This window comes from Vicugna pacos, chromosome 7 (genome assembly GCF_048564905.1).
Source record: "Vicugna pacos chromosome 7, VicPac4, whole genome shotgun sequence".
NCBI classification, from domain to species: Eukaryota; Metazoa; Chordata; class Mammalia; order Artiodactyla; family Camelidae; genus Vicugna; species Vicugna pacos.
The window spans coordinates 6,050,112-6,077,143 of record NC_132993.1 but is presented as its reverse complement, the minus strand read 5'-3'; the positions used below and the strand labels follow the sequence as shown (position 1 = coordinate 6,077,143).

The 27,032-nt window shown below is 50.3% G+C and overlaps 1 protein-coding gene and 1 non-coding gene across 2 annotated transcripts; both read left to right on the top strand.

The window, feature by feature from the left end:
• The first annotated feature begins 76 nt into the window (after positions 1–76).
• On the top strand, positions 77–18,956 carry ZNF783 (zinc finger protein 783). The gene is made up of 7 exons (XM_072964254.1): positions 77–4,189; positions 7,035–7,436; positions 7,521–7,647; positions 7,777–7,905; positions 12,621–12,749; positions 13,759–13,869; positions 15,733–18,956. The coding sequence occupies exons 1-7, from the start codon at positions 4,166–4,168 to the stop codon at positions 16,557–16,559; spliced, it is 1,749 nt and encodes a 582-aa protein (XP_072820355.1). The 5' UTR covers positions 77–4,165; the 3' UTR covers positions 16,560–18,956.
• Positions 18,957–26,301: 7,345 nt separating this feature from the next.
• On the top strand, positions 26,302–26,373 carry TRNAC-GCA (transfer RNA cysteine (anticodon GCA)). Its single transcript has one exon. It is a non-coding gene; the product is annotated as a tRNA-Cys (tRNA).
• Positions 26,374–27,032: the final 659 nt, after the last annotated feature.

Here is a 27,032-nt window from a genome sequence, read left to right as displayed (position 1 = left end):
TGACCTGGAGCAGTAGTGCCAGAGGGCCGATGGCACAGCCTTACCTGTGACCGCCCTTAGACCTAGAAAGATGGGAGAGAGCACGTATGGGGATAGTCACAGAACTGCATCTGTGGTGGTCGTGGGTTGCAGGCAGTCTGGGAATCATTGTTGGGAGGTGGGAGGTAGAGAGGACAGGGGAGATATGGTGGGTGCACCAGGAGATCTGGGGTGCAGTTAAAAAGACAGGCTTAGATATGCATGTAGCCTTATGGGTGGACCTTAAACATACGGTGCTGAATGAGAAATGTAAGGAACTGAATGAGATCTATAACAGTGCCATTTATGTAAATTTAAAATGCATGTACACAGAAATCATTTTGTAAGAACACACAGAAGTGAAAAGTTATATATAGGCATTACAGTTGCCCACAGGAGGAGTGAGTGGGATGGAAGGATAAAAAGGAACAAATTAAACAGATACAAATGAACTCGGTGGCTGTAAGGTATGGGATGCCCTTCGTGTAGAAACTGAACACACAGGGCAGTGGTCATAGGGCAGCGCTGCGAGAGGTGCTGAGCTTCACGACATGGGGTAAGCCTCGCGCATCTCTCCCAAATCCATTCTTCAGTCTCCTCCTGCCCCCAGGCTTTTTTGTGTTAGATACCCCTGTATCCCAGCCTTGAGTATTCTTACCTCCTCGTGAGTGTTTTCGTTTGAGCAGCCTTTGCCTTACATTACAGGAGGAAAGCAGAGTAGGGTCCTATTTCTCCAGCAAAGTTAGGTTCTTGAGGCAGGGAAATGATTGTATTAAGCAATCAGACTAGTGTAAAAATGACTAAGATCTACTGAGCACTCACGTGATAGTCACTGTCCTTCATGTAGAAATGAACTTAGTCTTCACAAGACCCTGTGTGGTGGGTATTAATTACCCCATTTTACACATAAGATGTGAGAAGAGACCTGAGCGGTGAGGCAGAGGTGGCTGTGACCCAGGCCATCTTGCTTCAGAGCCCACACACTTGACCATAGGCTCTGTTGCTTCTGGTTAACCACAAATAAGCACCTCGTGCCTGGATTGGATTCTAAGTCCTTGTTACCCAAAGTGTGGTCTCTGCACCTGCAGCATCGACGTCCCTGGGAGCTTGGTAGAAATGCAGACTCTGAGGCTCACCGGACCGGAATCTGCATTCTAACAAGATCTCCAGGCCATTCTCTGCACGCACAGAATGCACATTTTAAGTGATAAAAGAAATCTTGCCTGTTTCACCTGTCCTTCACTGAAGGTTTGCTCTGTTAGCCGATGAGAAGAAAATGGGCAATGCAGCTGTCTGGAGGACAGGAGTGAACAAGTTAGATTTAAATCAACACAGAGTGAAGAATGATATGCCAAACCTTACTGACTAATCTGTTGCTAATCTGTCTTATCTTCTGCCTGTTCCTACAGGTAAGGTCCTAATCATCACCTACCTAGTTTCTACTCAGTAACCCAACTGGTTTCCTACCCCTAATCACATCCTTTTTTGCTACCAGAGTTACTGTCCTGGAACACAGATTGGACCTGGCTTTCCTCAAAGCCTTGCGATGCATTTGGCTTCTGAGAACGAGTAAGCTCTGTAGTGCAGAACTCAAGACTTGGACAACCTAACCTCCTCCCAGTTTCTTCATCTTTCACACTAAATTCTGGATGCTGCTGCCACAGTGGTATTTCCTGCCATTTATCAATAAGCCGTATTTTCCCACCACCACATCTAGCTTATGCTTCCCCTCTCCCAAGAGTGCCCTCTTTGGGACAAATACTATTTATTTTTCACTGCTCAGTCTGTAAGCCTCCTTTTGTGACTGCTGCCCTCATCCATTTCTTTTATTCAACAAGTACATACTGAGCACTGATTATCTAGGCACTGTTTTAAATACTTGGGATGCATCTGTCCGAAACAACCATCTTTGCTCTAGTTGAGTTTTCATTCTATCAAAATGTTTCCTTTTTTAAATTATTTTTTAATTGAAGTATAGATGATGTACAATATTATATGTTACAGGTATATAGTAGAGTGATTCACAATTTTTAAAGGTTATATTCTATTGATAGTTACTATAAATATTGGCTACGTCACCTATATTGTACAATATATCCTTATAGCTTATTTTATACACGATAGTTTGTACCTTTTAATCCCCTACCCTTATTTTGCCCCTTCCCCTTTCCCTCTCTCCACTGGTAACCACTAGTTTGTTCTGTGAGTCTGTTTCTTTTTTGTTATATTCACTAGTTGTATTTTTTAGATTCCACGTATGTGATATCATACAGTATTTGTCTTTCTCTGACTTATTTCACTTAGCATAATGCCTTCCAAGTCCATCCATGTTGCTGCAAATGGCAAAATTTCATTCTTTTTTATAGCTGAGTAGTAGTCCATTGTATGTACATGCACACCACATTTTCTTAATCCACTTATCTGTTGGTGGATACTTGGGTTGCTTCCATATCTTGGGAATTGTAAATAATGTCACTGTGAACATTGGGGTGAAAATCTATTTTCTTCCTGTACTGCTCGTTTGCATAGCCTTAGATTTGGTTCACTCATGACTATCTGGGTAGCTTCCATGTGCAGAGTCTACAGAGGGAAGGATGAAATGTTAAATAAGAGATTTTGTTCTTGGGCTTACAGGCTGTCAAGGAAATCTAATAGAAGATAGAAAATTATTTGTCCTAAGTGAGGCTAAAAGTCTGCAAGAATTCAGAGAACAATTACATTCAGTTGTGGGACATTGGGGAAGGCTTTATGAGAGATGACTTTTGAAGTAGATCTTTAATGATGGGACAAAAGACATTCTAAAAAGGAACAACATGACCAAAATAGACATTACAGGGCATGTACAACTAAACACCAATTCATTCGACTTGGATGGAGGGTGGGATGTGAGGAGGGGAGTAGAAGGGGAGATAGTTGGAAAGAGGGGTTGGGGTCAGATTAAGGAGTTTGGATTTTACTGAGCTATGTGTTGCTGAGAGTTTTGAGCAGAAAGGGTGAACTGAATCTAGCTGTGATTTGGGAATATTAACCTGATAAGACTCATAACAGGCTTTTGTTGTTGGGGTGGGGGACATGTTAGTAGATTTTTGGGTGAGATCAACAAGAGCCAGTGAGGATCTGACTGGGCAGAGCTGCAGTGGGAAGAGAGCAATGAACAAGGAGAGATGGATAAGGTCACTGAGGTACAGTTAACAGGATGTGATGCTTTTTGAAGGTAGGGACTGTGTCTTAATTATATCTGGACTCCACAGCTCTGAGCACAGGGGCTTCCCACATAGGCGCTCACTGCACATTTTTTTGATTGAACAGATACAATGGGAATTCACAGAATAGGGAGCTCAGTGGTGTCTGAACTAGGGATGGCTTTGTGGAAGAAGGGGGATTTGGTTATACTTCTGGTCTCCCTCTGCTAATACTTCCCCTTCTAATGCTTCGTGATTAAGTTGGACGTCCACTTCCAAATCTAAATTACATGCCTGGGCATAATGTATACCCAAACCAATAGTCAATTTGGGTCCGTTAGAGGCGGTTAAAACGGCAAATCTGCATACACTTAGAGTTTATCCAGCAATGACTGCCCTTCTTCCTCCAAAGCTTCGAAGTTCCCTGCGGGTGTCCTTCATCAGCTCCCTGTCCAGATTCCCCGGTGTGCGACGCTGGGGTCCCTCAGCCCCAGAGCCCTGGAGAGGGGTTAGGGTCCCCGTCTGGGCCCACCTATCCGCCCCTGCGTGTGGCCCCCGCCCTCCTGGCCCGAGGGTCGCCGCCACCCGACGGGAGCCCGACCGGGGTGGGAGCCGCGGCGCGTCCCGCCCCGGCGTCGACTCCTGCGGCCCAGGAGAGGGAGGGCGGCTGGCTCCGCCCGCGAGACCTCCGTGGCCGCCGGGGCGGGTGGGCACGGAAGGCCGCGGGCCGCGGGCATGCGGTCCTTCGGGCTGCAGGGGGCGCTGTGCGCGCCCTCGGGCCCGGCCGCCAGCGCAGCTCTTGTTTAAAGGGCCGGCGGGGCACGTGGCTCGGACGCAGCTCGCGGCCGCCCGGCAGGAGCTCCGAGGCTGGGCGGCTCCGCTCCGCCTCCGCCGCCGCGCCGCGCCGCGCCGGGCCCGACAGGCCGGGTCGGAGAAGAGCCTCTGAGAGAGGGACGCGGGCAGCCATGGCCGAAGCGGCGCCCGCCCCGGTAAGCGCCTGGCGCGCGGACGCCCAGCCCGGCCGGGCCGCCGCACGCCGCGTGGGCCCGCGAGTGTCTGGGCGGGGCGGCTCGGGCGGCCCGGGCGGCCCCACAGCGCGGCCTCCTCGCGCGCCGCCTCCGCCCAGGCCCGCGCCCGCGCCCGCGCGTCGGGCCCGCTCGGTCCGCTTCCAGGCCGAGTGGCCGGGCGGCCCAAACGCCAGGCCGGCTGGGCGGGCGGCCCCGACGTCGGGGGACAGGCCGGGATTTCTAGTCACACTTAAGATGACAAGCCCTCGCATTTGAACCAAGTACCTGGTACCCCCGTCCATTGTCTCGCTGGAGGTCCGGCGGCCCCGGAGGCCGGCGGGGAGGGCTGGGGCGCCGGCCCCGTTCGGTTCTCACAACCGAAGTCTGAGGCTCTGGGTGGCGACCGGTCCAGGGTCGCCCATCTAGTCGAGGCCAGAGCCTGACGCCCAGGCCAGGACTCTGGAATTACAGCCACTTTAAAGTACCTAAGTATTCTATTTTTACCTAAGAGAAGATGTTTACTGGAGGGTTTGTAGGTGTTTGTTTTTTGTTTTTTAAAAGACTAGTTTGATAGATTTCTTAGAATGTTACCTGATAATGTGCAATATGTCCAATTTGGAGAAAATCTTTTGGCCTTTTTTTGACATACTGGAAGAACATTTGTAAAAAGCTCAATAAATGGTATCGACTATAATATATGTAATACATGTAATAAAGTTTTTGAAGCTTTGATTTTTCTGGATGCTTTTTAAGGAGGAACTTCTCTCTCTTCTTTAATTAGCCAGTTTGGTGTGTGCCTTTTTTAGGTTCTCTGAGTGCAAGGGAAAAAAAGAGGGTGGGAGTTCTTGGGGTTTATGGCCTTGCTCCCTGGGGGAAGCCCCCAGGAAGGCCTTTCTGTAGGGGTACACCTGACATCTTGGCCCAGGACCCCTTTCTCAGCACTCTTTCTGACCATTCTTGTCCAGTTGCTCCTTGCCCTCTGCTGGCCTGCAGCACGTGAGCTCCCAAGAAGCTCTCCAAACAGGACAGATATGCCCTCAACTTTTGTTAGCCCTTGGTATCACACTTATTTATTATGATTATTACCGTACGTAATTTTTCTCCAAGAGAAGGAAGAACCACAAAATTTTTTCTGTATCTGCATTGTGCCTTTACTATAATAGCTGTTCAGCAATTGTCCTTGAATGAATATGTTGTTTAATTGTTGAGTCATTCATTCAATAGGTACTTATTGAGCATCTGCTGTGAGTGGGGGGTTCTTTCAGAAGCTGGGAATGCAACAGCGAATAACACATACCATCATGGAGCTTATGTTCTTGTAGCAGAAACAAACCATAACATAGGCAGACACATAGCACGATCATAGATTACTAGTGCTGTGAGGGAAGGGACTGGCAGGGGGCCTATTTTAGATGTGTCAGCCAGTGAAAGTCTCCATGAGGCAATGGTTAAGCTGGAGCCTTCTATGACAGGGAGCCAAGCATACAGAGAGGTGCAGGAAGAGCTAACACAGAGGTAGAGGAGGGGGAAGGGTATAGCTCAGCGGTAGAGCACATGCTTAGCTTGCAGGAGGCCCTGGGTTCAATCTCCAGTAACTCCATCAAAAAAAAAAAAAAAACAAAACCTAATTACCTCCCCCAACTTAAAAAAAAAAAAGATAGAGGAGAGAGCTGGGTGCATCATAGGAATCCAAGGAGGTTAACACCCAGAAGAATATAAGGTCAGGGAGGTAGGCTGGGATACGATTAGTCATTCAGATTTTATTCTGGGCACACTAGGAAGCTATCAAAGCGTTTTAAGGAGAAGACTAACATGATCTAGTCTGTGTATTTAAAAGGTTACTGACCACCCTGTGGAAGGTGTACTGTGGGAGTGAGGAGGGAGGAGAGGAGTAGGGTGAACTGGAGAAACTGACTAGGCAGAGTGGCAGTGGTTCAAGGGAAAGGTGACTGGGACTTGGACCAGTGACAGCAGTGGAGAAGGAGGAAAGAGGATGGATTTGAGAAAGTATCAGAAGTCCACAGATAGGAGTTGATGGTGATTTGACCATGAGAATAAGAGCAGTGAGGGGATGAAATATTAATTCATCTTTCCAGCAAGGCTTCTAGCAAGATGGACTGGGACTGAGGCTTTGTTGTCAGGCACCAAGGTAAGCTGAGGACGTCACAAGCTCTTTTCCAAGATGCTGAAGGACAGTGTAATGAAAGAGATGGAGAAGAAAGGCCATATGAACTACTGCATCTCTGAGCCAGAACCATCACCATCATTAGCATCCTCATCATTATCATCTGAGCTGTAACAACATAGGGCTCACGGGTATTGGGTATTTGCCACGCGCTGGGCATCGTGTTAAGTGCTGTGTACAAAGATTGTGTCATTAATTCTCACATCCTATCATGTAGGTACTGTTGTTGCCCCCATTTTCTAGATGTGGGATTGAAGTTGAAATGTTTAACAAACCTCACTGAAGTTAGCCAGCTCGTGAGTTGAGGGGTTGCTAGTTGCTCTCGGGCTGTGTGACTGCAGAGCTCATGTTCTCGGGATTTCAGAGGCAGAGGCAGAGGCCTAGGAAGGGAGGTCATCTGTGAGACCACAGACACTTTCCATCTTTGGCCATGTTTTTCCTCCTGTTTCCCACTTGCTAACGTCTTGGTCCAGCCAGTGTCTCTGTGCTTGAGGCTAGATGTCCTCCCCTCCACGGCTGCCTGACTGGTCCTCAGAATCAAAGATGGGGCTTCACCTGGGCAGGTGCCATTCTCAGGTTTCGTTTTGAGGTGGACATTTTGACTGTAATTCTGATAACCTCTCTCCTTTCTCCTGTGGCCAGGCTCCTGAGAGGGACAAGCAAGCAGGGGGCGAAAGACCTTCGACGCCTTCCCCATCCCCGCAGCCGACTGCCGAGAAGAACTCATACCTCTACTCCACGGAGATCACGCTGTGGACAGTGGTGGCCGCCATCCAGGCCTTGGAGAAAAAGGTGGATTCCTGCCTGGCCCGTTTGCTGACTTTGGAGGGGCGGACGGGGACAACCGAGAAGAAGCTGGCCGACTGCGAGAAGACGGCCGTGGAGTTCGGGAACCAGCTGGAGGGCAAGTGGGCCGTGCTGGGCACCCTGCTGCAGGAGTACGGGCTGCTGCAAAGGCGGCTGGAGAACATGGAGAACCTGCTGCGGAACAGGAACTTCTGGATCCTGCGGCTGCCCCCGGGCAGCAAGGGGGAGGCCCCCAAGGTAACCCCAAGGCACCTGGGGTGGGACAGCCTGAGGCCGCGCCTTTAAGCGAGTGGGTGAGCTTGCATGACCCTGTGGTTCCAGGTGCCAGTGACCTTTGATGATGTGGCCGTGTATTTCTCTGAGCCGGAGTGGGGGAAGCTGGATGAGTGGCAGAAGGAGCTGTACAAGCATGTGATGCGGGGCAACTACGAGATGCTGGTCTCCCTGGGTAAGGCTCCTGTCCGCGAATTGGCCTCCAGTGGTCTGTGTCTTTGCTCTGGATTCTGTTCCTCTTGGTATGTCTGTGTCTCCCTGGGCAGGTGGCTGGAGTTGACCCAGCTCTCTTTTCTGTACGTAGATTATGCCATCTCCAAACCAGACATCCTCACCCGGATGGAGAGGGGAGAGGAGCCTTGTCCTGAAGGCCCATGGGGCCAGGAGGAGGGAAATGAGAGAGAGGAAGCACGTCCGAGGAGGCCGGGTGCTGGTGAGTGGCAGCAAGATGGCAGAGTGGCCACACAATAAGTCTAGTTAACATCCATCACCATACAGTTACAGAATTATTTTCTTGTGATGAGAACTTTTAAGATTTCCTTTCTTAGTAACTTTCAGATATGCAATACAGTATTATTAGCTATAGTCACATTCTGTACATTACACTCCCATGACTTATTTATTTTATAAGTGGAAGTTTGTATCTTTTGACCCTCTTCACCCATTTCACCTACCTCCACCCCTCACCTCTGGCGACCACCAGTTTGTTCTCTGCATCTATGATCTCGTTTTTGTTTGTTTTTAATAGATTCCACTTGTTAAGGTGAGATCATATGGTACTTGTCTTTCTCTGACATATTTCATTTAGCTTAATGTCCTCATGGTTATTGCAAATGACAAGATTTCATATTTTTAATGGCTGAAGAATATTCCATCATACGTATAAACACCACATTTTCTTTATCCATTCATCTATCAGTGGACATTCAAGTTGTTTCTGTATCTTGGCTTTTGTAAATTATGCTGCAGTGAACATCAGGGTGCAGATATCTTTTTGAGTTAGTGTTTTTATTTTCTTTGGAAAAATACCCAGACGTGGGATTGCTGGATCATATGTTAGTTCTATTTTTAATTTTTTGAGGAACTCCTATACTGTTTTCCATTGTGGCTGCACCAATTTACATTCCCACCTCCGGGCATGAGGGTTCCCTTTTCTCCACATCCTTGTTATTTCTTGTCACACATTCTAACAGGTGTGAGGTGATGTCTTACTGTGGTTTTGATTTGCACTTCCCTGATGATTTGTGATGTTGAGTATCTTTCCACGTGCCTGTTGGCCATCTGTGTGTCTTCTTTGGAAAAATGTCTATTCAGATCTTCTGCCCATTTTTTAAATTGGATTTTTTTTTTTTTTTGCTATTGAGTTGTATAATGGGGATGTTGTATAAGGGGATGTTACCCCCTTATCAGATACATGATTTGCAAGTATTTCCTCGCATTCAGTAGGTTGCCTTTTCATTTTGTTGATGATTTCCTTTGCTGTGCAGATGCTTTTTAGTTTGATGTATTCCCCCTTGTTTATTTTTGCTTTTGGTGTCAAATCCAAAAACCATTGCTGAGATTGATGTCAAGGAGCTTACCGCCTTTGTTTTCTGCTAGGAGTCTTCTGGTTTCAGTCTTAACCCGATTGCCTTTTTGTGACTGTCAGCCTTATCCTTCTATCATAAATTTCCTCATCAACTTTCCACCTAATGATTTTAATAGCCATTGAATTGTTACCCAGATTCATTATTTTATTAGGGGTTGCAAAATGATGAAATTCTGTCATTACTTCTATATTTAATAGCTGAAGTTATGTTATAAACAATAATTTCCCTAATCAGCTCTTTCAGTTCCTTTGAAATACACTCTGTACAGAAAAGGCAAGATAGATGCGTAATTCTTTCCCTTCATTAGTTTTCAGAATGAAGGGCTGCTGCTTTAGAAGCCTCCAGAGGTGACTGATACTTGGGCTTGTCTTTTCTTTTTTATTCCTACTATGATTTCACAGATTGTTGAATATTTCATACAGGCGGTTCTTGCAGCCATTATTTTCATACTTAAACTGTCCCATTTTTAGCTCTTGGGAACCCCTTCAAGTTGACCTATAGGTCATTTTGATGTGACTTCGATGGTGTTCAGACACCATAAGATGTTCTAGGTTCATCTTGTGTATTTCCTTCCCCAGATCTGGAATAAGAGTTTCTCCAAGGATTTTTGATTTCTTTCATTGAGGAATGATATTCAGAGACTACAGTGTGAGTGCCAGTAATTGCTAATTTTTGGTATTACTTCTAGGCCTTTTAAGAAAATGTGTATTTTTGAGAAGAAAAAACCATGAGTTCATATGATATTTCTAATTCCAACTTAATGTTCTTTTATTTTATAGCTGTATGTCACTTTTACATGGAAATCTTAAATTCCTAACTATATTAGCATAATTACTCATCTACATTATCTTATACCCAAATCCTAATATTTCATTATCCTATAATATCTTACATCTTGAAATAATTTGAAATAGTTGAGTCAATATTACTAACAGTTACATTTTTAATTGAAATTTGAGATTTCATTGCAGCTATTTTTGTCATCTGAATGCATTTCATTCAGGACTTAATAGACAAAATAATGCCTTTTAAAGTCACTTGGAGTAATTATTTTCTCCATGTGGTTATGCCAGCCACCAACTTGATATACAGTTAAGTTTATTTGTTTCTGCTTATTTTTAGATTTTTAGGGTCGGCTCTTTTTACTCTTTTATGTAGTTTAACTTTTTGAACATATAAGCCATGTTTACAAAGTCAGAATGATTTAACAGGTTACATTCAGCGAAGTCTCATTTCTGTCCTTGTCCCCACCCTCTCCCTGTAGATAACTATTTTTATTTCTTTCTCGTTTATATTTCCAATGTTTCCATTTGAAAATATCAGTAGCACATAGATACCTTTGTATTCCCCCATACTATGTGTCTTGGAGATACTTCACAGCACTATATATAGAGATCTTCCTCATTTCTTCCGAGAGTGTGGCATGTTCTATGCTGTGATATACCATTCTTTATTTAACCAGTCACCACTGATGGATTATTTGGGGAATAGCCAGTATTCTGCTGATATAAATAATTCTGTAGGGAATATTTTGTGCATAACTCAGTTCATATTTTTGCCAGTGTATTTTTGGGCTAGAGTCTTAGAAGCTGGACTGCTAGGTCAAAGGTGAATGAATATGTAATTTTTCAAGAATTTATCACCAGATTCCCCTTCATGGTGGCTGTATCATTTACGCTCCCATCAGCATTGTGAAAGAAGGCCTCTTTCCCCACAGCCTTGCCACCAGAGAACATGTTCAGACTTGAAGGATTTTGGTCTGCTTAGTAGATAAGAAGTATTTCAGTAGACTGGGAGGGTATACCTCAAGTGATAGAGCACATGCTTAGCATGCATGAGGTCCTAGGTTCAACCCCTGGTACCTCCTCTAAAAATAAGTAAATAAATAGACCTTCCCCTACAAAAAAAAAAATTAAAAATAAACAAAGAAATAAATAAAATAATTTTAAAAAGAAGTATTTCAGTGTAGTTAAAAAAATAGCTTTATGAGATGTAATTCATATACCACACAATTCACTCATTTAAAGTATACAATTCAGTGGTTTCTAGCATATTTATAGGTAAGTGCAACCAACACCATGGTCAGTTTTATAACATTTTCATCACCTCAAAAACAAGCCCTGTATCTTTCATTTGTCGCCCCAAACCCCCTCCCAACCCCCCTGCACTAAGCAACAACAGATCTGCTTTCTGACTCTATAGATTTGCCTATTCTGGACATTTCACATAAATGGAATCATATGTGGCTTTTTGTGTCTTCTTTCACTTGGCACAATATTTTCAAAGTTCTTCTCTGTTATACTGTGTATTAATTAGTATTACTGTTTTTTCTAGCTGTAGTCAAATACATATAACATAAAATTTACCATCCTCACTATTTTTAAGTTACAGCTTATTGGTATTAAATACATTCATAATGTTATGCAGCCATCACCACATCCATCTTCATAGCTCTTTTCATTTACTTGTCAAACTGAAATTCTATATCAATCAAACAGTAACCTCCCCCATTTTGCCCCCTTTCCCAGCCCCTGGCAACCACAGTTCTACTTTATGTTTCTATTATTTTGAGTGCTCTAAGGACCTCATATAAGTGAAATCATACAATATTTGTCTTTTTTGTGACTGACAGGCTTATCTCAGCATAGTGTCATCAAGGCTTATGTCTGTTGTAGCATATATCAGAATTTCCTTCCTTATTAAGGCTTTGTTATATTGAAGTAGTTTCCTTCTAGCCTTAGTTTGTTGAGTGGTTTTTTTCATGAAAGGATGTTGAATTTTGTCAAATGCTTTTTGTGCATCAACCAAGATGATCATGTGGGTTTTTCCCCCCCTCAGTGTATTCTGTTGATCTAGTTTCATATGTTGAACTATCCTTGCATTCCAGGAATAAATTCCACTTGGTCATGGGGTTTAATCTTTTTCATATGCTGCTGACTTCAGCTGGCTAGTATTTTGTTGAGGATTTTTGCATCCGTGTTCATAAGGGATATTGGTCTGTAGTTTTCTTGTAGTGTCTGGCTATGGTAAGTGTCATTTTAATGGTACCTCTCATTATGAGTATGGTTGAGTATCTTTTATTTGTTTATGAGCCATTCTAGTTTTTTATTCTGGGAAATATTCATGTCTTTTTCCCTGGGAAGCTGTTTAAAAATGTGTACTTCCTAGGCCCACCCAGAGCTACTGATAAGAACCTTGAGGGGGGTGCCCCCCAGGGGATCTTTATACATCAGCCTGTTGGAGGACTTGGGATTGGGAGCTACCCTTGTACTGTTCTGAGCTGGGAGTCCCTAAAAAGCCAGCTCCTTGGTCCTGCTGTGTCATGACCTGTCTGGTGCTATCAGATAACTTACCATGCTCTATATACTGTTTCCTTTTCTCAGACCTGGAAGCTTTAGTCTAGACTTTAGTCACTAGATGATCAGCAAAGTCCACTTAATTTTCATTCCCTTTATTTGACCTGGTGCCCCAGGTGACTGCATTTAGCCATTCCCCAGAGGCTCCTGGCCACCTGGGGACCTCTGTGTTTTCCTCAGTGTCACTGATTTGCCTTTCCCAGGTCTTCCTCCTCATCCAGAGCACATCGCCATCCCCGTCAGCCCTGCCCAGGAGGAACCAAAAGATGGTCAGGTCTGCAAGCAGCAGCAAGACCTGGAAACAAGAGTAGCCCCTCCTGGAACAAGCACCGGTGAGTGAGGGCCGCCACGCAGCCATGTGGACAGTGTCCCAGCAGCAGTACCAGGCGTGTGGTGCTGAGAGTAAGCGCTGAAGCTGGAGTGTGAGAGAGATGGCTGGGGGCTGGGCTGGGCTCACAGGCTTCCTGGAAAGGGACCACTGAGACAGGCCTTAGAGGTAGATTTTGCTGGGAACATAGGATATTTTCAGCAGGAAGAGACAGTCTGAGCAAAGGTGTGGGTTCCTCATATGTGTCTGGCTGGAGTGAGGGGACAGGCACAGGAGGTGGGTATGGGCCTTCTCAGGGTTCTTAGGACGGTTGCGTTAACGGGCAGTGTGTGTTGTGCGGCTGGCATGTGCCAGCATGTGTATTCCTCTGGGGACGAGGGCCCTGTGGCTTCAGTCACTGCTTCCAGTGTTCTCTGTCTGCTTTTGTTTAAGGGACATTTCTGCCTATCCTATAACTCAGAGGGCATTTAGCATAGCATTTGGTAGATAACGCAGAGCCTCGTTTTCTGTCTCTAGGCTGCACTTTGCTGGCGTGGCTTCCCCCTCTTGCCGACCTGACCCTTCAGTCTCTGGGTTGCTTTCTCTCCAGTTATTTCTGTGCACCTCCCCCACTGAACATGGGCCTCTGCAGTTGCGGTGACACCCCTCCCTTCCCTGTGTCCATCCTATAAGAGGTCCTTCTCGTTGTCCCTGCTCTGTTGCAGACCTGGCGCTGTGCCCTGGGCCTCCCCAAGCACCCTGTCCTTTTGAGGCCCTTCAGGGTGACACCCAGATGCTGAGGGGCCAATTGTTAGCACCACCCACATGGGGATGGCGGTGTGGCCTTCACCCATCTCCTCCCCTCTCTGAGGCAGAGGCTGTGCGTTAGGCACCAGTAGTCCTTGGACAGAACCCCATGCTCCCTCTTCCTCGCGGACAGGCGCTTGAGCCTATCCAGGGCCTGCTAGAGAGTGGCTGTGTCTCTGGGCAGGACCCGCTGTTGGGAAAGGCCCTCACGGGACTCTCTCTCACAGGGCCCCCAGCCAGCACCAGCATTCTGTCTTCGGTTAAACAGGAGGAAGAATCTTCAGGTGGGGAGTCACCAACCTCCCCGCCCAGGGACACCCTGCCCAGCATGGGACCAGGTGAGTGAAGGGAGGAGGCCTTGTGGCCACAGCAGAGCCTCAGAGGAGCGTGGGGGCCCTTTGGGAGTGGGGTGGGGGTTGCATGAAGGGACCCATTGAGGGGATCCATCCCTCACCCCCAGGTGGTGCTTCCCTGGGGCTCTGGGGACCCAAATCACCTATGGTTCTATTCTTCCCTCATTGTGGTCTGGTCTGGCTGGAAAGGTGCTGCTTGAAAACAAGCTGCGTGCTGCCAGGTGTGTAAGTCTGGTGACAAAAAGGCTTCCTCACAGCTGCCCTGTGAAGTGGCCCAGGCTCACAGCCTCTCTCTTTTACAGTTTGAATGTGGTGGCCTGCAATTTAAATTTAGCTCTTCCTGCTTAGAGTCTGTGTATTTTCTGTAAACTGGCCTTACACCCTGATGAACAGGGAAGAAAAAAAGAGTGAATGTTGCCTATTCCAGGCCAATAGGAAGGAATCCAGCTCTCCGCACCCCCCTCCCCATTCCATCCTGGTTCCTGCATCAGTGGGAGGCAGACGTGCGGTCTGGGTCTACCTCCAGCTTGGGACGTGGCTGCAGAAGGGCTTCAAATGGAGAGATCTAGGAGCCTTGGCCTTTACAAAGAAGGCCTGACGCCTTCAGTGATTCCTAGGCCCAGGAATACCATGGCGGCCTACTAAATACAGCAGGGTTTCACCTCAGTTTAGATAAGTCTTACAGATTCTTAATGGTTCTGTAGCTGGAGGACTAAATTAAAAACAGTGGGTCATTTCTAACAGAAGTGAAGTTCTGCCGTGAGTGATTTGTGAGGACTACTGGGTGAGCGGTGAGCAGAGAACCTCAGGTCTGGCCATCAGGTGCTGTCCTGGAGGTTCACCAGTTAAGGGCTCTCCTCCGCAGCGGCCTCCTGGCTGGTGGTTTAAGTTCATGCGTCAGCAAAAATAGGAATCACTCCTGTCCTGGACCTTGGAAGTTGTCTGTAGCGGGCTGAAGGTTTCCGTTCTGAAAGGGAGAGGGCGAGGTTCGCTGTCACCTGTGGAGGAGACTGTGGTCTGATAGCTGGGGCTGCCGGGGGCTGAGGGAGATCAGAGGAGAGAGTGGTTGGGGGCTGAGCAGCAGCTGGAGGATTTGGGAGACTGCACAGTGTTCCTGGCAGGGCTCCGAGGCCAGGAGCTGCCTTCCCAGCCTTAGGGACCCCTGGGAGCTACTGCTGAGACCAGCCTTTGCTGCCTCAGTCCCACCTCAGAGTCAAGTGTGACCCACACTGAGGCCCAGCCAGGAAACTCAGGTCCTCATGCCTGCTTTCTGTCACCTGAGAGCATGGGACTAGGCAGGTGGTGGATGCTCAGTGTGGATTTGTTATGTGGCTGGGTAAGCTCTGAGCTGGTGGAGTCACCCATCACCCCCAGGCCTGACACCTCTTACCTAGTCTGGGGGCAGTCAGAGTCCTCAGGGCTCATTGCCATTCATAGATCGGAACTAAATCTGAGGGTCCTGCATGGCCAGTGTGTCTCAGGCCAGGATATAGGCCTCACTTTGTCTCCCCTGGTCTGCCCCCTGCCCCCCAGCTCCCTGGCTCCTGGTTGAGCAGAGCTGTTTCCTCTCTCTTGACGGCCTTAGCTGCCTCCGAGAGTGGGCCATCAGAGCCTCTGGGCTGTGTGACAGCGTGAGACCGGATGTGTTAGGAGGCAGTGCCTGCTAGGTGGGGCGAGTGAGCAGGACCCGTACCCAGCGCTGGAGCACTCAGGGGAGAAAGGGGTCTGTGAAGGCAGGGGCAGGCGGGACTGGTGTGGCTGGAGCCCTGCCTGGAGGCCAGGACTGGCTCTGTGGCCCTGCAGGGGCGGTGAGGCCCGCTGGAAATCAATGCAGATTCTTTTCGCCAGGTGACAGCGGTGATGTGATCGTCAAGACAGAGGCACCATCTGAGGGCCAGATGGTGTCTGGGCAGCTCTTCCTAGGAGAGACCCCAAGCCAGACCGAGTGCAGAATCCCCAAAGGGCCCAGGAGCAGGACTGGGGGTTCCGGCCGGCTCCACGCTGGGGGAGTGCCCAGGGTGCGGGCAGGGGACCCTCGGCCACCAGGGGCGGTGGGTGAGCCGCCCCGCATCCTCCCTCGCCGGCGAGAGCGGGCCTTCCCCTGTCCCGATTGCGGCCAGAGCTTCCGCTTGAAGATTAACCTGACCATCCACCAGCGGACCCACGTGGAGGAGGAGCACCGGGAGGCCCGGGTCGGCTCGCCGACCGGGTGGGGGGAAGCCCACTCGGCACTGGAGCCGGGGGAGGTGGTGGTGCCCGGGCCGGTCATCCGCTGGCTCCCCGAGGAGCCCGAGGGCCGCCATGCCTTCCTGGGGCGGAGGCCGGCGGCCGCCAAGGTCTACCACTGCAGCGAGTGCCTGCGCTTCTTCCCGCAGCGGAAGAGCCTGCTGCTGCACCAGCGCCAGCACACGGGCAACAGCCAGGGCTGGCCCGCCTGCCCCTACTGCGGCAAAGCCTTCCGCCGGCCCTCGGACCTCTTCCGGCACCAGCGCATCCACACCGGCGAGCGGCCCTACCAGTGCCCTCAGTGCGGCCGGGCCTTCAACCGGAACCACCACCTGGCTGTCCACATGCAGACTCACGCCCGAGGCCATGTGGGCCCGCACTTTCCTGCTCTCTCCGCCCGACCCGGGAGCCCACCCCTGCCCCGGCCCAGCCGCTCCGAGGAGGGCTGACCAGGCCGGGGCCAGCGGGGGCCACCCTCCAGCTCTCCTGGGGCACCGGGTCAGGGCCTCCTCTACACCTGCAGGGCTTTCCACTTGTGCCTGATGCTGGTTCCTCATTCTGGGATGGCTTTAGAGAGATTTTTTTTTTCCATTCAAATGGGAAGCAGTGGCCTTTTTGGTGACAAGTGTGTGTGTATGTGACCAGATGCCTCAATTTCCTGTTTCCTAAGCTTGTCACTCTTTGCTGCCTTTTCTACATTCCTGACTTATAAAGGATCCATTAAAGCTTAGAGGATGCCAAGCTTTGGTGGGGGCCTTTGTCAGGCACCACAGACAGGCAAGAGGACCAGAGGCTGTGGCCTTTCCAGTAGAGGGTGAGAGAGACATCCAGGGTCTGGGGCTTGATTTTGTAGACGGAGGTCTTCGCTTCTGTCAACATGAGAAATAAGAGTGGACAGACAGCCTGCAGAATAGGTACTGGAAATCTGAAACTGTTATTTTGAAACTTTTTTTTCTTTTAATGGAGCTTTTCTAAATGCTTTTGTAAGTATTGTGTGTGGTTGCAAAGGGGACCAAGAACTGTGGGGGGCGGGAGGGTATTATCCTGCCACCTCCTTGTGTGTGGGGATGGCAGAGCGGCTGTCCAGACCAGCCTGGTGTTGATGGGGATGCCTTGGCTGCCGCCCTGGAAACCAGGTGTCTTCCCAGGCATATTCCTTGGCCCAGAGTGATTCCCAATATTTCTAGTCATTCCCCCAGTGGGAATTCACATCCATAATTGACTGGATATCAGCTGAAGTGGCAGGGGGACTGAAGCCTGGAGTGGGTGACATTTCCCACAAGGTCGCAGTGTTCCTGGGTGTGCATGCTCCATGGACTGGACCCCATCTGACACCTGGAGGGCAGAGGGGATCAGAAGCACAGCAGGCCCAGGACATTCCTCCCTAAGAGGAAGGTCCTGGTGTAGGGGAAGCTGGTCAGCCAACCTGGACTGTGGGGTTGCCAGGCCAGATTTGTCACATTAAAGGAGGGGGCTGTCTTCAAGAACTTGGGGCTCATGGCAGAGTTAGGCCAGGAGATCTAGGTGAATCTTTTAACCACCTCCAGCCTCACACTCCTTGTCTTTCAGAGGTGGTAATGATCCCAGTGCTTTCTACCTCACCTTAGCTTTGTTAGGGTCATGCTAGATTTAGAGGCAATGGACAAACAGGAAGCCTGGTTTTGTCCTTCCTTCCAAGTTCAGTGCCCCCTTTCTCTTCCATGTTGATCTCCAGCCCCTTTCCCAGTCAGAACCACTCGGGAAGGACTTTTATTTTCTGGAGGAGTGGAAGGTCCCGGGGGTGCAGAGAGAGGTAAGACTTTCCCTTTGGGCCGGATCCCCCAGGAGCCCTTTGTACCTCAGTGGAAAAGATTCTTACCAAAGCAGTGAGGCTTGAACTGTGGACCTTCGGGCAATAGCATCAGGTCTCACGGAGAGTCCTGAGGGCAGCTAGCTTCTTGTGCCTCTTAAGTCATTCCACTTTGGGTGCTACCTACAGACCAGCCCTTGGTTTGGGTGATTTTGATGCTGGAGTGGTGGGTCCTCAGCTATTCTGATTGTTGTCGTATTTGCCTGGCACCATGTGAAGTGGCAGCATTCAGGCCTGCTTCCAGTTGCCTGGGTTCCTGGTTGTGCCACTTCCCCCTGCCCCCTCTGATCCTCATACCTCTCCTCAAGTCATGAACAGAGTTAGGGCAGATGGAAACATTGCCATCATCTCGGGGGTGAGAATGAGTGTATACACGTCAGTGACAGCTCAGCCAAGCTCCCTTGGGCATGGGAGCAGTGCCACCCTTCCCTTCTGTGGATTCTGCTTGTCTGCTCTGCCATCCCCAACCCTTCCAGGGGCCCCACAAGCCAGGGCTGAGCTGTCAGCAGGAGCTCAGACAGGATGTGGTGCTAGTGTCACTGCTGAGAGCTTAACCCTCAGCTGCAAGTGCTAGTTTCAGGTGTTTCCTTGGGGATGCCTCAGGGCTGAGTTTCTAGGCCTTTCTAATGCTAAACGCCCTGTGTAAATACCGGTAACAGAAGGAGCAATCGCTGTGCACTGGCGTTTCTTTTCTTCAAAAGCATTCAATGTGCCAGGTTCCTGGCTGGGCTTTGTGGGTTTCCCTGGCACTCAATAGGTGTTCAAAGAACGTTCTTTAACCTAAAATGAGTCAGAGGAGGCTACGTGGTGCAAGAACAGAGCAGTGCTCCCGAACCTGGGAGGCTGGAGCCTGGTTTGGCCCCAGCTTTGGGTCTCGGCTTCCTCATTTGTAAAACAATGTTGGGGTTCTGGTGTTAAAAGGCCCTTACGAATTGTGACGGTGGAGGATCCTTGGCCCCATCAATGCTCAATAAAAATATGCTGGACTCAGTGCGTACATGTGACCTGGTTCCTGCTCTCTGGGAGTCAGCGGCGGTAGGGGGAGTCTCCGCCCACCACGCCGGTGGGCTGCTCCGCACCGGCCCGGGGCTACATTCGCGCAGAACGCTCTCGGCTCACAGGGGCCCACACCTGCCCCGCGTTCGCGGGGCTCCGGGGCACGCCGTGGAGGCGGGGCCTCCGAGCGGACCAATAGGGAGCGGGCTCCAGGCCGCCAGGATCACTAGCGAGCAGGGCGAGGGCGAAGCTTCCTGATCTGGCCAATGGGGAGCCGCCTGCGGGGCGGGGCCCAGCTTGCGGGCACCAGCCTGCGCAGCTGCTCCCGCGGTTCCGACGCTGATGCGCGCAGTGAGCAGCCCTCCCCGACGGCCGCCAGATGCCTGAAGAGCCAGCAGAGAGGCTGCGGGCCGGCCTGCGTGGGGTCCCCCCGGAGGCGGCGGCGGCTGCCGCGGTGGCAGCGGCGACTCCCACGCCCCGCCGTACGGTGCAGGGCCATGGCCGAGGCAGCCCGGCTCTGGTGAGGACGTTCCTCATGGAGGATGTGCCGCCTCCCAACCCTCCTGGAATTGGGGAGACTCAGCCTACTAGAGGGATGAGGAAAAGGATGCTTGAGGCCGAAGGGCCTGGGAGAGCAGTCTGAAGTCACACGATAAAATGCCATCTTTCTTGGCCGCAGCTTGCTCACCAATAGACTTAACCACATTTCCGAGGTTCCCGCCAGCCCTCACGTTTCTGTGACCCAGCTCGGGGTCGGGGTGTGGGGCGGAGGGACTGTGAGCATCCTCACGCCAGAGACACCCCAGCGCCTCCTTCCTGGACCTGTCCTTAAGCCCTCATCCCCTAAACTGATGGTCTCAGGGAGACTGTCACTCCATTCTCATCCCCTTGGCAAGTTAAGATCAGTGCCGTTGATTGGGGAGGTTATTTTCACTCCAGTCTAGGCCCTTGGCTTCCTTTCTCTGTCAGCAGTCTTGCCTCTGGCTCTGAGGGTCCCATAAAGCTCTTCCTTGTCTGAACTCTGATTTCCATCAGAATGTATTTGGGTACCTGCTCACTCTTTTCTGTAATTCCCCAGGATATCCCTCCTACTGCTGTCAGGAGGGGGTCTGCAGGTGACCTGTACTTCCAGGTGCAGGAAGATGGGGACGTTTGTTTCTCAGAGCAGGAGGCGGGCAGCCTGGGAGACAGGAGGGGGAACTCTGCAAGTGAAGGAGCCCTGGGAAGAAGCTGACCCTGGGGGGTTCCAAGTCCTTGGTTTTATTCCTTATTGAATCAAATAAGCCTCTTGGATCAGAGAGCTGGAAGCACATTGAGATAAATTTGATTAATCCTTCTGTCTTCAGATATGTATGAAGTATCCTTAATTCTCATTCTTAGGTTTTATGAAATGACATGCAGAAAGTTAGATGTCCTGCCCAAGGTCTCATGGAGACTAAACATGAACTGGCATCTGCTCCTCACTGTACTGCCCTGCAGGTGGCCACAGGCAGCTCTTACACACACACATCTCCTCACTTGCCGGTCTGTTTATTTCTGGTGAGCTATGGCCCCATCCTAATCTGTATCTGCAGCCCTAGGTCTCCCTGAGCTGTGCTCTGCCCACTGAGAGTTCTCCAGAACAACTAGCGAATGAAGGATTCATTGTGGGCATACTTTTAAAGGTGCCCCAGGCACAGAAAATGAGGTTCAGTCTTAGAATGTTAAGTTCTTCAGTCTGTGGATAGAGAGTAGGTGTGTGTGAGCACGCATGCTCACGTAAGGCATACTTAGATCTTAGTGTTCGTAGCTGCCCCACCCCCATCCTGTCCCAGCGCACACACCCAAATTCTCCCACTGCTTTGAGCAGGCAAGCAGCTGGCTTTTGTCCACTCTCCCCTCCAAGGGAGGCCGAGAACCAGAACAAATGTGCTACTTCCCTTCCCCTGGCCACAAAAGTTCCTCTTCCAGAAGGGTGTCCAGTGGGCTGGGAGGAAGGGTGCAGGCCTCGGGAGGCAGGGGAGCGCATGGGAAGGAGGGCAGCGGGAGGCCTTGCTGCAGAGTGGGCGATGCACCAAGCTGACTTCCAGGTGTGACTGACTCCTCATCCTGGGCCTCAGTTTCCCCATCTGTCAAATGAGGTGGCAGGACCGTGACTTTGGGTGCCTCTTGGGTTTCTTGGATTCCACTTCTTCCCCTGTGTGGTCAGCAGGATGAGAGCCTGCTTTCGGGCCTCGTCACCTGCACTGCCATCTGAGGACACCTCGCCACCATGCCCGCCGCACATCTGGAAGGGGGGCAGAGCCTGCTCCAGACCCCCGGCAGGCAGGGTGCCCTCTCCCTCCAAGGCCTGCAGACAGGAGCCCCAACATTTCCCTTAGAGTAGACGGGACCCCTTTCCTCCCTCGTAGACTGTGACCCCATGAAGCCAGAGCCCCTGCGGGGGGTGGGGAGGAGGCGACAGCTGGAGACTCAGGATGAGGACAGGCCTGGCCTCCCACCTTCGCTTGCTGAGGGCTGTCTGGTGTCAGGAGTCCATGTTTCTGGAAACAGGCAGAGGAGGATGGGACGAGCTGCTTGATATCACACAGCTGACTGTTTGGGCAGGGCCTGGGGTTCTGGTGCCCAGGGAACGCCTGTGCCACTTCTGCACGCACGTCAGTCTGGCCTGAGACGGTCCTGGGAGCTTGAGGTAAGGGCAGAGGGCAGACCAGACCCCGGAGCCCCAGATGAAAGAGCTGCTGTAGAGCAGGCTGGGTCCTGACAGCAGACGTGGACTGGAGGGTGGCCTCCTTCTGAGACTTCTGACCCGCCTGTGTCCCCGTCTCTGTCCCCATGTCCCACAACACCTGCTCTCAAGTCCTCCTCACTCTGAGCTCCAATTCCTGCTTCCTTCTGTTCCTTCTGTTCTCTCCTCAGCCTCATGCTCCTGGTGGGAAGGAACTGAGTCTTTCTGGAATGTCCCCAGCACCTAACACAGTGCTTGGCACATATGTGGGTAATAAATAAAGAGCGATTATTAAATAAATGGTGAACCAAATGGAACTTAGTTTTCTCTATCTCTCAAATAATAGTGTTGGATCTGATACGCAGTTTTCAAGGCTTTTTTTTTTTTATAATTTTTTTTAAGGTGAGGAACCTTTTATTCAAGCGACAGCTAGAAACAACCCAGGGCAGGAGCCCTGTTCTCTCAGGATACAGGATCATGCCAAGACACCTGTGCCTTGCTTTCTAGACGCTGACATTTCACTGGGGGAGAAGGTCTCACCTTTAAAGCAGGTTCTTTTTGTAGATAAATTAAGTCATAGTGAGCTCAGAGCTGGGAAGAAGGCGGGTACTGACCAGGATACTGAGTGGCTGGCATGTAAGGCTGATGCAGAAGTGGCATTTTCAGACTCCTGCGGGGGCGGGGCACAGCGGGGGGTCCATGTGCCCAGCACAAAGGAAACAGGCCGGCTAGCAGTGCGGCTTTTGTGGTTTCTGGCCTGATTCTGTGAAGGCTGGCCCTGCAGCAGCCTGGGAGGCGCTTCCTCCCCTGTAGGGCAGGGAGTGAGCTGGGCCCAGCACTGCAGTCAGCCTGCAGCCATGCGGCCTGGGCCCCAACAGCAGATGTGGCAGGGCTGGGCTGTTTGGAGGCTCCCAGGGAGATGCGGAGCAGACAGGGCCTGGTCGAAGTGCCCTGGGGCCAGAAGCCCCCATCCGGGGTTGGCTCCCCAGTGGGCTCGAGTGAGCGTCGGAAGGTGGAGGAGTGAGGTCCTCGGGGGACCTGGAGTCCACCCTGTGGTCTGCCAGGCCCTCGATGTTTCAGCAGTTACCTTCTTGCATTGCACCCTCTCTGTCAGCGTTTCCAGATTTATCAGGAGAGAGCTCTGCTTCCTGCCCTACCACCAGGACAGGACCTGCTCCTGGGAGCTGTTTCCACACCCTCTGCAGCCAACCTGCAGGCTCGGCCAACAGTCTGTGCAGGTTGCTTTATTTACTCCTGTTGCTACCGGCAGGCTTCTTCTACAGGAATTCTAGGAGAGGTGTAGACTGCGTTTTCCTTCAGGAGGTCTGGGCATCAACGTTTTAACATGTTCCTCAGGGCATTCAGTTCCTGCTGGTCCACATTTGAGAACCAAGGTTGAGCATCCCCTGAACAGAGACTCACCAGTCTCTAACCTTTGAAAGTGTTTGCTTTTTGACTCTGCAAATGCATTCTTACAAGAATACCTTCTTACCAAGCAATGAAGGCAGATGCAGCTGGAGGGCTCTCTGTGCTGGCCACCTCCCACCCCCTCAACCCCTCTCCGTGGCCCCCACCGCTGTCATTCTGGTGTGTGGCCTTTCAGGCTCCTTCCTCATGCATTTTCATACCCGGCGGTACTGCAGAAAAACACAGGGTTTAAAAAACACGCACACCGTACTGTGTGTATCATTCTGCAACTTGCTCTTTTCATTTCAGAATATGTCTTAGGGACCTTTTGTTGTTGGCACATTTTGATTGGCTGTGCTGTCTGAGAGCCTGGGCTTCACTGCGTGATAGGAGCTTGGTTTCCAGGGCCCCTGATTAAGCATGGCAGCTGGGAGCAGGTGGCTGAGCTGGCTGTCCCCCAGTGTGACAGTGTCAAAGTTGCCTCCATGCAACACAAAGAGAGAAGAGCTGTACCCTGTAGTCCTGGGGATAAAATCTGGCACAGTGTTGTGAGATGTGGGTAGCCATTGGGTATAGGTGGCCGAGAATGGTCTCCATTCATGCATTTATTTAACAAAAATTGTGCCTACCCTGTGTCGAACCCGGGCCAAAGAAAGGACCAGTAACTATTCCCTATTCTTAAGCTGAGTCTTAGAGATCGCTGCAGATTGGTGGAGTCACCCCTCCCACCAGCCTTGCCATCTTAGAATGTCACTGTTAGATAGCAAACAAACAAACAAGCAAACAAAAAACCCCAAACAACAACAAAATTGCCTTACTGATCAAGAGACGTTTTGGAAGGCAATGGTGTGACCAGATTAATTTTGTAGATGTTATGGGCTGAACTGTGTGTCCCCCATCAAAATTCATAGGTCCTAACCCTCAGTACCTCAGAATGCGGTTGTATTCGGAGATAAGACCTTTAAACAGGTGATTGGGTTCAATGAGGCCATTCAGGTGGGCCTGGATCCGCTAGGACTGGTGTCCTTACAAGAAGAGGAAGAGGCGTGGTGAGGCACAGGCCGAGGAAACATCACATGGGGACACAGCTAGAAGGTCGTCATCTGTAAGCTGAGGAGGGGATCTCGGAAGAAACCAACCCTGCCGACACCTAGACCTTGGACTTCCGGCCTCCAGGAGTCTGAGAAAGTAAACTTCGTTGTTTCCGCGCCCCCAGGACGCATGCGCAAGCCTGTTCCTGCGCGTCCACACCGCCTCAGCTCCCACCGAGAAGGGCGACAAGGGCGACAAGGGCGACGAGGGCGTCCTGGAGACCGAGACCCGGGAGGGAGAGGGAGCTGGAGTCATGATGCTCCAAAGTAAGGACACCGGAGACTCCAGACTCCAGGGAACCGTGTTCGCTCTAGGCCGTAAGAATACCGGCAGTAGCTACTATTTTATTAAGCATTTGCTATTCATGCGGCAGACCTCTATAAAGGCTTGAAGTCAGGAGTCAGCACTTACTTTTTTTTTTTTCTTGAAAAGTACATATTTTTAGTTTTGCGGACTGTAGGATTCCTGTGGCGACCACTCAGCCCTGCCCTTGAGGGGGAAAGCAGCCACAGATGGGTGGGAGCCGCGGTGCTCGGGTATGACTATTCATGGATTCTGAAATTTGAATTTCATATCATTTTCACGTGCCATGGTAGATTATTTTTAGAAATAACAGCTAATATTTACTCAGCACTTGCTCTGTACCATTTCCCACGAGCCACTTGAAAAGGCCAAGCCCATTCTTTGCTCCTGGGGCTGGACCCTGGCGGTGGGCTATAGTTTGCTGATTCCTGCTCTAAAGGATCTCATTGAATCCACACAATTGTAGGGCCTTTTATAATTCCCATTTAACAGATGAGGAAACAGAGGCACAGAAAGGTTAAAGATCTTGTCTGCCAAGTGGGCTATGATGTGAATAAAAGGAGAGGACGTTCAGATGTGAAAGCCCAAATTGGGAGATGGTATCTGGACTTGAACCCCAACCTCTTGACCTGCCATCAAACGCTCTAAACTCCAGTCTCAACATGTTGGTGGGTCTGATGATGACTTCTCTCCCCTTGGAGTTACACCCAGGGCCCACATGGCTTATCAGTTCCCCTGGGGGTCCTGCTGCTACAAACTGCCCTGGGATGGCGCCACTCCTCTCCAGGGCCCTCTCCCACCTCAACCATCACGGCAGGACACAGGCATCCTTGAACTGCGTCAAGAACTTCCCGAAGTCCTTTGTTGTTAGTGCCATTTTCACCCGGAATTCCTTCCCTGTCTCCCCCTGTTTATTAAATAAGCTCCTCAGAATGCACAACCCATTTCAAATAGGGAGCATGTCACCACCCCAGCCTCTGGTCAGGCTTCTAATTAGTGCTCTCTCTCTTTCTCTGTCTCTGTTCCCATGGCACCCAATTCACACCGTGTTATTATCCCTTGTTGCCGTGTCAGGCATCACCACTAGGCTGTCAGCTCCTGAGGCCAGGAACTGGGCGGTTGTTAGGGTCAGACACACAACAGGCACATACGACGTACTTGGATGAATGAATGAAAACCATCAAGGAATCTGTGGCTGTGTAGGGCTTCTGATGACTCAGTGCTGCAGAAGCCATAGGTTGCTCTCCTCTGTAAGATGGTAGACTCAACTGGTGAAGCCTAGAGCTGCAGTCATGGCCCCCTGGGACCACATCTTGGCTCCCCCTGACTTCTTTTGGAGGATCACCCTCCCTCCCTGCACTGTAGACCTGGATTCTGAGTGGGAGCAGATACATTCTTACATGACCTCACTCCTCAAGTGATTATATCACTCGAGCACCCTGTCCGCTGGCTGCAGTAGTTGGTCATGGATAAGCACAGAACCCAAGCCAGGCCAATTAGAGTCCTTCTCTAGGATTTTGCAGAATTAAGCCCTTTTCCCTTTGGCAACCAAGGTGTGGAGATGTGAGCTTAGAGATGTTGGAGGTGGGGGTCGCAGCTGCAATGGAGAGATTGGTTGGAGAAATTAAAGCCAATTTGAGAGGGAAGAAAAGAAGAAAGCTGGAGGGAGAGTCCTCAAGTGATAACACTTGAATCTCTGGAAGTCAGCCCCTTCTGTGATCTAAATTCCTTTTAAAATGTTGTATCAGTTGAAATTTAGCCTCTACCAGTGACTGCCAGCGTTACTGCAACATGATTCTTGACATGAAATAATATTAGCAGAGAACTAATTACAGCTGGGGGTATAGCTCAGTGGTAGAGCATTTGACTGCAGATCAAGAGGTCTCTGGTTCAAATCCAGGTGCCCCCTTATTTATTTATTTTCACACGCAGAACCAATCTTAGAGCTCACCTTTGAGGAGAGAGTATTTGGGGGAAAAGGTAAAGAAATGGGAGATTATTAAGGAGATAGAGATGGAGGCTGGCTAAACAGACTAAACAGATGTCCACTAGAGGGAGTGATCAGATTGAAACTTGAAACAACAAAACCTTGTCTGGCCCTGTGCTGTTTGGGTCGGAGGAGGACCAGACAGGGAGGAGAGACATGCTGCTGTAATGACATGATGAGCTGGGCTGAACATTGCTCCCCCTCAGCAATCTACCTCGCCAGGTCTCATCCCCCAGCCCGTGAGAGCTTCTCTTTCCCCTCCCTCTTGCTGTGCACAAAGGCATTTGCAAGGAAATCATTTCTCTTTGTTGGTCTGCACTTGCAGCTCAAGCCACAAAGGACCCTTGACCTTGGGTGCAGAGACTAACCCTGGTGGCCTGAAACCAGGACGGTGATCACGTTGTCCGTTGGCAGACATATCTGTAGTGGGGACAGTCCTCTGGACCATGAGCTCCTTGGGTGCCAAGATGAAGTCTTAATCAGCCAGGGGTCTTTAGCACCTGGCACAGATGGAAACATGGTAGGGGCTCAATAAATGTCTGTTGAAGGCATGACCTAGCCCTGGGCCCCTCTCCACTCTC

Coding starts and splice junctions, on each gene's coding strand:
- ZNF783 (XM_072964254.1), top strand. CDS start 4,166: ATGGCCGAAGCGGCGCCCGCCCCG. Junction 4,190..7,034: donor CCGAAGCGGCGCCCGCCCCG/GTAAGCGCCTGG, acceptor TCCTGTGGCCAG/GCTCCTGAGAGGGACAAGCA. Junction 7,648..7,776: donor CGAGATGCTGGTCTCCCTGG/GTAAGGCTCCTG, acceptor TTCTGTACGTAG/ATTATGCCATCTCCAAACCA.